The sequence below is a fragment of the Propithecus coquereli genome, unplaced genomic scaffold (genome assembly GCF_000956105.1).
Source record: "Propithecus coquereli isolate 6110/MARCELLA unplaced genomic scaffold, Pcoq_1.0 Scaffold121, whole genome shotgun sequence".
In the NCBI taxonomy this organism is placed as follows: domain Eukaryota; kingdom Metazoa; phylum Chordata; class Mammalia; order Primates; family Indriidae; genus Propithecus; species Propithecus coquereli.
The window spans coordinates 5649524-5662823 of NW_012136192.1; the positions used below are offsets into that span (position 1 = coordinate 5649524).

Here is a 13300-nt window from a genome sequence, read left to right on the forward strand (position 1 = left end):
TAAAAAAAAAAAAAAAAAAACACGGAACACTGACTTAATGAGCGCCTTTGAGACAGCAATGATGAACCACAAGGACAAACGTTACATGTTAAATGCACACTGACTTCACAATGTAAATATGAAAGTACAGGTGCGTTTAGTGTGGAAGCACGCCAATGCTGTATGGAGACGGAAACAGGGCAAGCAGTCTCGCCCTGATGTGTTGGGTGTGATATGTATGGGGAAGACGGCAGGCAGTGTGTACTTAAGCTAATGGTACTGACTGGAGCCTCAGAGATGTTTCCATGTCACCTGATAGATGGTGTTGCCTCTTCCTCCCTTGGTGCCTGCCCATCACTGCTAGCAGGTAGAGCTGCTGGGCAGAAACCATTTTATTCATTCATTCAACCACTGTTTACTGAGTGCCCACTATGTGGTGGACCCCATGTTGGGGCTTGGGGTTCAGAAATAAAAGATGCAAACCCTTCCCCTGAAGGCTCATAGCTTCGTGACGACAGTCAAGTAGGCAAATGATCATCAGCAAGCTAATTCAGTAAATGTAGTGAAACAGGTGGGCACTAACCCAGCCAGGGTTCTTGAGTCCTCAGGAACAGCAGTGGTTCTCCCAGAAGGTAGGGCAAGGGCACTCTAGGTAAGAGGAGGTGACCTCGATACTACCCAGCACTGTGGAGTACTTACCTGGTCCGCACGTTGTGCTAGGCACTTGGAAAGCATGATCCCATTTGTTCCTTGAACAACCCTGTGAGCCAAGTACTCCAGCCATTTGCATAGTACAGATGTGGAAACTGAGGCTCAAATGGGTTCCTGTGGGTCCAAGGTCACGTGGACAGTGAGCAGCAAGATCAGCACTCAAACCCAGGTCTAGTCCAAAGCTCGCACTCCTCACACCGGGTCTTTCCAAGTTCTGTAGTGTGAGGACACAAAAAGAGCGCAAGATAAAGTATGAGCATGAACAAGATTGGTGGGAAGAACACAGTGGGGAATAAGGGTCTCAGGAGGGCAGAATCTGCCTGTGTCCTCAGGTGACTGTCACATCTCCCAGAAGAGGCGGATGAAGAGGAAAGTCCCGGCTGGACCACAGCGGATAGAGTCTGGGGTATCAGTGCTACAGTGTTTTGAAGACACCTTGTTATCCTGCTGTGTGGGATAAATCCATGAGCATCACCTTTTCTGTCGTGTTCCATCTATGCTCCCCTCCCCCAATCCTTTCCCCAAATGTGAGCAACACAGAGGCTGGTTATAGTTTCAGAGAAACATAAATGTCCTTTTCCTTTACTCCAGTCATGCCTGGAATGCCTTTTCTTCTACTGCCTCCTTCATTCTCTTCTCCCCACCGCCCCGAATAAAATAAAGTACAATAATAACAGCACGCTAGAGTACCCACTGTGCTCTTCGTGCAAGCTTGGTTAAACAAATCACATTGACCTTTAATAAAAATGTGCCGAATGCTTCCTTCTCTCATTCAATATGTTAATCTTCAGGCCAAACCGCCATCACAGCAAGCCTCATTAAGTGCAAATCTGATCATGCTATTCCCTGGCTTCAAACCCTTCAGGGGTTCTGCATTGCCTCCAGGAGGAAGCCCAAACTCCCAATGGTGCAGAGGACCTTTGGGTGTGGCCTGTGCTGACCCCCACCAGCCACATTTCTCACAATATCCCTCCCCTTGCATCTCCATGTCCCCCTGCATCTCGTACTCCGGCCATCCCCAAGTACACGCTGCTCTGCTGTTTCCTCGCCTCTTTCTCAAGCGTGTCTCTGTCTACGGTACCCTTGATACCTGCCCCCTGCCAGCCACACATCGATGACCTCCCATTGTTTAAAATGCAGTTCAGGGCAGCTACTCCATTCATCCTGTCCTGAGTCCTCCCCGCCCCAGGCAGAACTGACAGCCTGTCTCTGGGCCCAGTGCAGATTTATGGCACTGTCTCTGTGACGCCTGCATTCGCTTAATTACGTCCTATTCACCTATACCTGGCTTAGTACCTGAAAAATACTAGGGGCTTAAGAAATAGAGACAAATATGAATACCTGAAGTAAATGTATTGTGTTGGCACCTGGTCCACCTCCCAAGGACCATCGTATCGGCATGTGCTCTGGGCGGTGTGGCTTTGTCATGGCAGCATCTGACCACACAGGCCACATTCCACGTACTACTTCTCTCTTAAGCTGAGTATGTCCTTGTTCCTTGGGGTTTTGCTGGAAAGGAGAAACATTTCAATGAGCAGTGGAAGAAAGTCCTTCCTCTTAGGGTTCGTCTCCAAATCCAGTTTGACCAAGCTCTCTTCCCCACTGAGCTTTGCACGGACAGTCCTGGAGGGCTTCCGTAACCCCATCAGGGGAGTCAGAGGCTGGGAGGGTCAGTTTTGAATGGAGCAGGCAAAATGGTGGTTTTATTTACCAAATTTTATTTTATTTTATTTACCATTCCAAACCACTGGTCCAGTTGATTTGTTCATAATTTAATTGACAGGCAAAGGAACACTGAAGCTAAACTTCCCTTGACAAAGATAGCTCTTATGAGAGAAAGCTGAATGAGCAATTTCTGGAGGAAGAAATGGAGGGATCTTTGCCCAGGAAAATAGATTAGCAGCATTAATACGTAGGTAAATACAGGCCGGTCAAGGTGCACTTATCACCTGACATCATAGCCTGCATGTATTTATTTTGCCGTTTGCTATCTCTCTCCAACTACAATGAAGGAAGGCACTGCATCCATCTTGTTTATTGCCCTATTCTCAGAGCCTAACCCTGTGTCCAGCATAAAGGGGTGCTTAGCGAATATTGAACGAATGAAGGACCTTGGGCTGGAGGTCAGGAGAGCTGAGTTCCAGTTCCCACTCTGCAGTCATCAGCTAGCTCTGTGACCTCGGGCAGGTTACTTTGCCTCTCTGATCTCTAGTTTCTTGTCAATGAGAATATTGCTATCTGCCTGACCCATCTCACTGGGTCACTGTGAGGTTCCAGCTATACGAAAATGTCCTTCTTTACCATTATATATATACAATGCTGACCTTGAGGGATCACATCAGCCCCTGAAGAGTTAGTCCTTTCCCACTGGGAGTTAGACATAAGGATAAGAGAATATACGTGAATCCAGGGGCTCTGGGAAACCCATCTTATCCCTCTGCCAGCCACGGGTTGGTTCCCTGCCATGTGTTCCCTAGGCCTCCTGGACTGGCCATGGTGGTGGGTGCTCATGGCATGCCAGGGGATGCAGTACTTCTGGAGACACAGATCTGGAATCACTGAGGCACAGGGAACAATCGAAGGCGTGGATGTAGATGGGCTACCCTCGGATGAGAGCACAGAGTGAGAAAAGAAGAGACCTCTGGACTGATCCTTGGGGAACTGAATCACCAAGAGAAAAAGGTGGAAGATCAGGAGTCAGCAACAGAACCTGAGAAGGAATGTACAGAAAAAATAGAAATCCTAATTATGGTGTTTTGGAAGCCAGAAGCAGCAGCTAGAAGAAAGGAAGAGAGATCACGGGGAGAGGAGGATGAGAGATTCATGGCAATTTATCCATTTTTTTTAATATTTTAATTTATTGAGATTTGAAAACTCTATTACTATTTTATAAAAATATAACCAATGTGAATTAAAGAAATTAAAAGTAAATATACCAAAATGCTAATAGTAATTGTTTTAGATAATTGGAATTGTTATTTTTTCTTTTTTCCATAAAGTCTAATAGGTACTTTTGTCATTTTTATTATTGACAAAGTCATATTTATATTTAATAATAAAAGACATGAGCATGAATGCCTCAAACAGATGTAAGAGAAAAGGCTATCCACATGGGCAGGAAGGAGAAAAGATTCACAAAAAATGAAATCAATTGGTAAACCATTAGATCTCACGGTAGGATTTGTCCCAACTTATTTCTTTTTAGAAGTATTTTCTTAACGTTCTTTTAATAAAACAATGTTAATAAATAAGAACGGTGACCAAGTAACTTCAACAAGTCCTGAAGCCTTTAATTGTCCATTTCATTATACCCGTAATGCCTAGGAGGGTCCAGGTCTCAGGGACCATACCAAGGACTCTTCGAACAATCCTGTGGGAGACCATCACTCACAGTTCCCCAATAGTCAGTTCCCCATCCTGTGGGAGGAAATCAGCCTTAACCATGTGACTTCTTTGGCTACCAACATGTAAGCAGAAGTGACAAGTGCCACTCCTGGGATGGAAGCGTTAGGAGCCAACATACGTTTCACCATGCCTGCTTTTCCTTTCTGTCGCTGTGATTCACAAAGGCCCAGATAGCGACTGCTCTAAGAGCCTAGGTCCTAAAGTGTGGACAGCCAACCTGGAAGGGACGTGTATATGAGCAAGAAATAAACCTTTGTCGTTTAACATGATTGATGAGATGATGGATGTGCTAATTACCCCAATCTGATCACTATACATTATATGTATTGAAACATCACTGTAACCACTGAATATGTACAATTAGTTGTCAATTAAAAATATATAAAATGATATCTGGGGGATGGGGAGCTGTTTGTCACTGCAGCCTATCTAGACAGTACAGTCTTCCGGAATTCAAAAAGAAAAATATATATACATCAGCAATACCAGCACTTTCTTAGGAAACCTAATTCTAAAGTCTTTCTTATTTTCTTCTCCAGATGATGCATATTTACTACAGGGACTTAATATAGAGGAACTATACCCAGAGACCTCTAGTTTCATTACTTACGATGGGTCGATGACTATCCCACCCTGCTATGAGACAGCAAGTTGGATAATAATGAACAAACCTGTCTATATAACCAGGATGCAGGTGAGTTGCTCTGTGGTCCTTTAGCTAATGGGGAGGAATGATGTGAAAAATCACTAGGTTTGTGGAGTGCATATTGTATTGGTTACCAGGACCGCTATAACAAAGTACCATGAACTGAATGGCTTAAACAACAGAAACTTACTGCCTCAAAGTTCTGGAGGGTAGAAGTCCAAGATCAAGATGTCAGCAGGGTTGGTTCCTTCTGAGGGATATGAGGAAGACTCTGTTCTGTGCCTCTCCCCTAGCTTCTGGTGGCAATCTTTGGTGGTCCTTGGCTTGTAGAAGCATCACTCCAATCTGTACTTTTATGTTTATGTGGCATTCTCCCTGTGTCTGAGTCTCTGTGTCCAAATTTCCCCTTTTTATAAGGACACCGGATATTGGATTAGAGCACACTCCAATAATCTTAACTTCACTAATAACATCTGCAGTGACCTTGTTTCCAAATGAAGTCACATTCTGAAGTGAGGTACTGGGGGTCAAAAGTGCCTTCAGCTTATGAATTCGGGAGGGTCCACAATTCACCCCATATACCTGTGTTTAAAGAGCCAGCATCTGAAAGGCTTAGCATGAACTAATTAGAGAAACATCCCATCTGTCTGAGTCAGGACAGACAGCAAGGTGAGCTCTCAGGCTGTGTTCTACAGCTATTGTGTCCAAAAAGCAAATGAGCAAAGTGGAAGATGCGGTCAAACATGTTTGAAAAAGTTGGGTTTAGAAAAGTTAAATAGATTTCATTGTTGAGGGATTTCTCAGGGTCTTTTTAAACGAGAATACACATGTCCATCTTCAAGAGGAGGTGATGTGATAGGTAATATTTCACGAACGTATTTGAACATGGAATTTTTTTTGGTATCCTCTCCCAGGGTTAGTACTCCTCAGATCTGTCCTCCTGTGCTAGCTTTGCAAAATGGCTCATTGTACATGTTAGGACTGTCACCCCACTTCTGTGAAATGAATACCCCTCCTCTTTATAATGAAGGGGTAGTCACATGAATTTGTTCCAGCTCCGACACTCTATGGTTGTGTGAGTCTATACCCACGTACAGGAAAAGACGAGTAGGAGCAGCAGAAGCCTACCTCCTTAACAGGACACGTGTTCACGACCCAACAACTATTTGAACAATTTGAAGTCCCTGATTCTCTCTGTATTTATTGGGATTCCTTGAGTGACAAGCAACAGTAACCCCCCACAGATAGCTTAAGCTTAGAAAAAGGATTTATTCAAGATCTACTAGGGTGTCTTATGCAAGTCAAAATCAGAATTAATGTCAGGAATTCACTGGAATCAGAAGCCCTTCCTCTCTGCTTTGCTCTTCTTCTAACTGCACGTTGGCTTCGTTCTTCACTCCTGCTACAGACCGTCTGCTTTCTCTCCACGGCCCTGGGGCAGGACGTGGCTACAAACATTATAGTCCAGCTACCTAGCCCTGATACTCACAGAAAAGGAACCAAATTGGTCCAGCTTTGTTTAGCTGTGTCTCCCAGACCACTCACTATGGTCTAGGTGATACCGTGATGGAGTCAGGGAATGATTGAACCATAGGGTGTCAGAGAAAGAAGGACCCCTAGAGAACACATAGCCAGATTTCTTCCTTTAACAGATGGCACATTTGAGGATGAGAAAGAGTAAATGACTTGTTTAGAGGCATATATGGGCTAGTGAGCTAGAAACAAGGCTCACAAGGCTCATCCAAGCGTGGAGGCATGAGCGGGCCTTCAGCTCGACTGAACCAATCGGAAAAGGTGTTCTGTGGGGCTCGTGCCCTTTCTCAGACCCCTGGTACCTCCTAGCCTGGCCACAGCCTACTTGGTCTTTCTTCTTCCCTAGTGCATTTAAGAGGATGGCTGGATCTCACAGCTACTTCTCTCTCCTCAGATGCATTCCTTACGCCTGCTCAGCCAGAATCAGCCATCTCAGATCTTTCTGAGCATGAGCGACAACTTCAGGCCTGTCCAGCCACTCAACAACCGCTGCATCCGCACCAACATCAACTTCAGTTTACAGGGGAAGGACTGTCCAAACAACCGAGCCCAGAAGCTTCAGTATAGAGGTGGGTGCAGTGCCTCTGCGAGCAGAGGACCTGGGCCAGAGCTCAGTCTTCTGATTACACCTGTTCTTAAAGGCCTGGTGGTGTCTCCCGTTATAGGAATTGTGATTATAAACGACAATAAGAACACCATTTACATGGTGCTTTTTTCTGTTGGCAAAGCCCATGTGTCATATATAGAAGATGATGATGACGGTTTAAAGGTTTGATATATGTGAAATAGATATCTATGTAAATGACAATATCTATATATACATATATACAGATATCTATATATTAATGTATAAAGGTTTAAAAGTTGATATATGTGATATATTTACATGAAGATATATGTATACATATATAGATGTCTATATAAATAACGGTTTAAAGATTTGATATATGTGATACAGATGTCTATGCGAAGTTACCTATATCTATACATAGATATCTATATATATGAGGGTTTAAAATATGTGCTATAGGTATCTATATCACATATATCAAACCTTTAAACCCCCTCTGGTTCAGGCAAGACAGTCTTTTTTATTGTCATTTTCAGAAAAGCCCAGAAATGCTGATTTTTCCCAAGGTTACCCATTAGAACAAGACAGCAAGAAGCATTAGAGCTTTTAGTTATGTGCAAGATAGACCACCTTTCTCCTAGGTGAACAAAATACTCCAAATGCCAGGCCATTAGGATCCAATGAGGTAATGTGTGTGAACCTATCTTTGTCCAGTGCTGTGTCCCTAGAAATGATTATTATTCCCACTAAAGGGGACATTTAAGAGGACTTTTGCCTCTTGTAACTCACTGGTCCACACGCAGCCCCCTCTCTTTCCTTCCTCACACTGACTAAATATCTGTTGATCATCGTGGCAAACCCTCACTGTAGAAAGGAAGTTGGAGGCAGGACAGGGTCTGGAGATGCCCTGGACTGGGAATCAGGACACCTGAGTTCCCAGCCTGGCAAAAAAAAAAAAAAAAGGGGGCCTGAAAGTAGATATTTTAGGCTTTAAAGCCATACAGTCTCTGTTTCACTCTGTTTCATTCATTTACATATTGTCTGTGGCTGTATCAACCATAGACAATATGTAAATGAATGGGTGTGGCTATGTTTCAATAAAACTTAATTTACAAAAACAGGTAGCATGCTGCATTTGGTCTGTGGGCTGTTGTTTGCCTGTCCCTGGTCTAAAGCAGTGTCATCCACTAGAACTAGAACTGGGAATGTTCTATATTTACATTGTCCAGCACAACAGCTATGGCTATTGAACATTTGAAATGTGACTAGTATAATGATGCAACTACCTTTTTAATTTTAATTAATTTAGTTTATGGTAGCCAGTGTAGCTAGTGGCCACCATATTGGGCAGCAGAGGCCTGGGGGATCGTGGAAAATTGGAAGGGGGAAGTTGGGATGCATGTAAACAAACAGGCATTTACAAAACTATCCCTCCCTCTTTGGATGAATTCCCCCAAAACCTCGTGCAAATTAATTCAGTGTGGCTTGTTTTGTGTTATGTATGTGTGTGGTTTTTTCTTTCTCTCTTCCCAGTAAATGAATGGCTCCTCAAGTAGGGAACAAAGCCAAGAAGAATGCCACCTCACTGAAATGCTACAACTGTGAATTGACGTAACCTAGAATGTCCCCCTTCCTGCTTCTCTCCTTCCTCCCCCCAAGCCTCGTTCACTCTTTGGATTGGCCCTTTCTTCATTAAAAGTGTCCACAGAACCATGGCAGAGGAATACATCCCTTATGTACACTCACAAACACTTGCACATACATACACACACATGCAAACATACCTACACACTCATACAACCTCCGTGATGGGAAGTCAAGTTTCAGAAACAAGAGGCTCATTCATAAAAGGTCTTAGAAGAAAATAACCTGTTAACCTGATTACAATTTTGATACTGTTTTCCTGAACTAATAAATCTACTCAATGAGACTTTTCAGCCTTTGTACATACACAATTCTTCCAAAAGAGAGAGAGGAGAAAACAGCTCTGACAGCATCAAACAGACTTTGCATCAAGTAATCTCAGATAGTGTCCTAAGACCCTCTGAGGGTGCTGGCAACAGAGGAGCCAGGACAAAGTTGACCAAGGACACTTATTTCTAGATTATGATTCTTCTGTTTACTCAACAATTTAAAAAGAAAAAAAAAGGACAGACATTGAAGAGCTACACATTGTATATATATATCACCACAGACTATAAAGAAATGGAATTATTTCCCTCTTTGTCACATATCTGTAGTAGGATTTGCCAAGATCAGAACTGATCCATTTCCTGTTTCTTGTTTTCCAAAAGTCATACATTGTGTTTGGTTATTGTTAACAGCTCAATAAATGTGTTTAACGACTTAATTTCATTTTTCTGGCTTTGGTCTGTTCTCCTTCCTTACAGGCTAAGCCCTGGCTCCATGCAACTGCATTCTTTGATTTCACTAATTCCTTCATCTACATGTTTTGTTCATTTGCAGCCAGGTTTTTCGGTTTTGTTTTGGTTTTGTTCTTTACTGAGTTTGTGGCAATCAGGAATGCATTTGCTAAGCAAGTATAACTTAAATTCCACTCCATGGCTCGATCATTCACAAGAGGTGAGCTTCAGCCTGAGATAACAGGCAACCAATCTCTTGCATTTCAAAACTGCCATCCCCCCCTGTGATGCTCCCGTGAAGGAATGAACTTTGCCTTGTAAATTCCTGGGAAAAGGGGTGTCTTTTCTCTCCAGGTACAGCCAGATTTCACAAAGTACAAACGAATGCCTTTCTTTTCTTGTTTATAATGGTCACTCACTGTGTTTGGTTACTGTCAAGAAATCAATAAATGTGTTTAACAAGTTACCCAGTACCTATGTCTCAGTTTATTGAGAAGGAAGATGCTCCCTGCTGGAGTCTCTGCGCCCTGCTGGGTCCAGGAGCAATTGCATTTGGGGCTGGGAGAGCAGCCAGAGCTGCCAGAACAGCCTGCCTGGCCATGCCAGAGCCAGGTAATTAATACCCTGTCGAGAAAACACATAGGCCGAGCTGCTGGAAGGGAAGACTTGGATGTTTGTTCAGTGGTCAAATTAAAAATAACTTTCATCTCTCCTTTCTGTCACACTCTCTAGAAAAGAGGAAAGTACAGGTAGAGTTGTGCAAACGGAAGCATTCACAAGTTGTCCAAAACTTCTGCCTAGTAACTAGGTATATTGACGATGAAAAATTCAAACACTGTGTTATTTCATATTTAAAACAGTATGCTTAACTGGATTTTCTTTTTTGCTTTTTGCGTTAATGCTAGTTATGCGACAGCCTTAGCTATGATAGCATCTAGGCCTATTTCTGGGCAGCCAGAAAGCCAAATATTTACAAAAGTTTGGGGTGGGCTGGTGGTCGTCTTTCTTTGTGTGGCTTGCTACTTCCTCTGAGTTAGAAACTTCCTTAGTCTGCAATGGCAGGCAATGATATAGTCTAACAGTTGAAGAATGTGGATGATAAATCAACTTCACTCTGCCACTTGCCTGCTGTGTGACCCTAGGCAAGTTGCTTTACTTCTCTGATCTATGCATTGGGGATGCTAATAACTTCCTCCATGAGTTAAGAGGCGTACATACTATACAGCTACTTAAAGCAGCTAGCATAATACCTGCACCGACTGTTCTAGATATGGTACCTAAGAGCATTTGTGTGGCCTTCCTGTTAAAAGTTGATCTGAATCATGCTATACCTTCCTTTACAGAGACACCAGATTAATTTCAAACAAAAGCAGCAGATACCTAGCCGACAGCACATAGATCAATGCCTAAGGTATGTTAAGGAAGAGAGGACAGAGCACAGGTGAGGAAGGAAGGCGGGGACTGGGTTCCTTGGTCCTGTTCTATTACCAGCATCCTTTGTGACTTTGGGCAAGTCAACTCCCCTCCCTGGGACTGAGTCCTTATCTGTGAATGGTTTGGACAAGACAACCTCCCATGACCTTTCCACTCTATCATTCGGTTCTTTAGTCCAGTGAGAACAAAGGAAAAACCAGGCTCTCACCTCGCTGGAGTCCCTGGACACGGGCAGAACTCCACCTTGGCCAAACAGAATTTGAAATGAAGCAAACCGGCCCCTGTCTCCCTCCTTCTGGTCCAGTCCTAAATGACCCTTCTCCACACTCACTGGGTTTCCCAAACTATAAAGTGGAACTACGAGCACTTTGCCTTCAAACCACGTGGGAGTAATAAAGATTAGCTAGATTAGAATCTCTCTTTTAAAAAAAGAAAGTGGTAGTTTTAAATGTACCCAAAAGCCCTGGGACTTGGTCTGGTGAAGACATCAAGAAACAAAATACATTGATATATTTTTCAGTCCATGGGTGCTCGGGAATGGGCGGGCGGCAGTGCCGTTGTGCTCTGCAGTGGGTGCCAACTGGCCAGCTTTGCCTGTTGGAGCCTCCCTGAGCAGACACCGGCCTCCCTTCCATCCTGGAAAGGAAATCTACAACCTGCGGGGACACACGCTGAGCCTCACTTCCCTCTTCAGCAAAATGAGGGAGGGAGGTAAACATACACACAGGAGAGCTCTGAGCGAATTGAATGAGAAAAAGAGTAAACATAGTATGGAAATCCACAGCCCCCTCTTGGGGACCCATTTTGAGGCTTCCAAGACCATTTTTAGGGTCTTGTTCCCATCTCCTTCTGTAGCAGTTTGGTTTCCATGGTGACATCAAGACAACTACAACTTGCTACCCTAAACATGTCTAGAATGTAGCGCAGGACAGTGTGAGAATAACTTGGAATCTGGGCAGGAGAGCAGACCTCTGTCACAGCCTATCCCACCCACACCGGGCTGAAGAGTGTGATTGGCGATGGCCATTTGCACATGCCAACCCTTCCAGGGTGGACCCCTCCTGCTGGACCACAGGGAACCTGCAGTCATCAGAGTATCCCAGCTTTCCTGTTCAGAAAGCCTAAAAGTGGGAACTCCAGGAGCAGAAATCCACTTGACTATTATTCACCAACTAGCACAATTGAATATAAGGAAAGAGCTGCCAGGACTCCAGCCAAGGAAACATACTCATAAAATCCACCATGAGTGGCACATTTCCTGTGACGCAGGCCCTGTGCTAAGCAGTTTGCAAATATCATCTCATTTCACCCACACAGTGACCCATGAGGTAATCATCACTGCTGTCCCTGTGTTATAAATGCAGAAACTGGGCTTCTTAAAGACGAGGTGGCAGGCTCAGGGTCACGAAGCTCATAAGTGGTAAAGCCAGACCCAACTCTTCTAAGCCAGTGGTTCTCAGAGTGTGGCCCCAACCATCAGCGTCATTGGTTAGAATGCAAATTCTTAGACCCACTGTAGACCTACTGACACTCCGAAGGTGAGGCCCAGCCATCTGTGTTTTAACAACCCCCCAGGCAATTCTGATGCACACTCAGGAGTGAGAACTGCTGCAAATCAAATGCTCATTCCTACCACCTCCTCCAGGAGACGTTCCCAAACTTTGCTACACATTAGAATCTCCTTAGCATAATGTCCTCTAAGTTCATCCATGTTGTAGCAAATGGCAGGATTTCCTTCCCTTTTAAGGCTGAACAACATTCTACTGCATATCTATACTACATTTTCCTTATCCATTCACTTGTCAATGGACATATAGGTTTTTTCCATGTCTTTGCTACTGTAAATAATGTTGCAACAAACATGGGAGTTCAGGTCTCTCTTTGCAACCTTGGTTTCCATTCTTTTGGGTAGATACCCAGAAGTGAGATTGCTGGGTCATACCAATTTATATTTCCACCAACAGCGTACAAGGGTTTCCTTTTCCCCACATCCTCACTAACATTTGTTATCTTTTGTTTCTGAGACAGGGTCTTACGCTGTTGCCTGGGGCAGAGTACAGTGGTGTCAACATAGTTCACTGTAACCTCCAACTCTCAGGCTCAAGCGATCCTCCTACCTCAGCCTCCCAAGTAGCTGGGACTACAGGCGCGCCCTCCTGCACCTGGCTAATTTTTCTATTCTTCATAGAGATGGGGTCTTGCTATGTTGCTCAGGCTGGTCTCAAACTCCTTCACCTTAAGTGATCCTCCCACCTCGGCCTCCCGAAGTGGTGGGACCACAGGCATAAGCTGCCACACACCAGTCTGTCTTTTGTTTTCTTGATAGTAGCCATCCTAACGAGTGTGAGGTGATACTTCATTGTGAATTTGATTTGCATCTCCCTGATGATTAGTGATACTGAGCACCTTTTCATATACCTGTTGGCCATTCATATGTTTCTTTTGGAGAAATGACTATTCATGTCTTTTATCCAGTTTTTTAATTGGATTACTTGGGGGTTTTTTTTGCTACCGAGTTGTAGGAGTGCTAAATGAAATAAGCCAGACATAGAAGAATACTACACAAGCCCACTCCTATTAGGACTCTGAAACAGTCAAACTCTTAGAAGCAGTAAGTAAAATGGTGGTTTCCAGGGGCTTGGGAGGAGGGGGAATCGA

At 43.9% G+C, this 13300-nt stretch overlaps 1 protein-coding gene across 1 annotated transcript in view; it reads left to right on the plus strand.

The window, feature by feature from the left end:
• Positions 1-9200, plus strand: part of CA10 (carbonic anhydrase X) — a 520157-nt gene extending 510957 nt beyond the window's left edge. Inside the window, exons 8-10 of the mRNA XM_012665679.1 lie at positions 4635-4789; positions 6669-6843; positions 8379-9200. Of these exons, the coding sequence (XP_012521133.1) occupies positions 4635-4789; positions 6669-6843; positions 8379-8401 (353 nt within the window). The 3' untranslated portion in view covers positions 8402-9200. The remainder of the gene's footprint in view (positions 1-4634; positions 4790-6668; positions 6844-8378) is intronic.
• The last annotated feature ends 4100 nt before the right edge of the window (positions 9201-13300 follow it).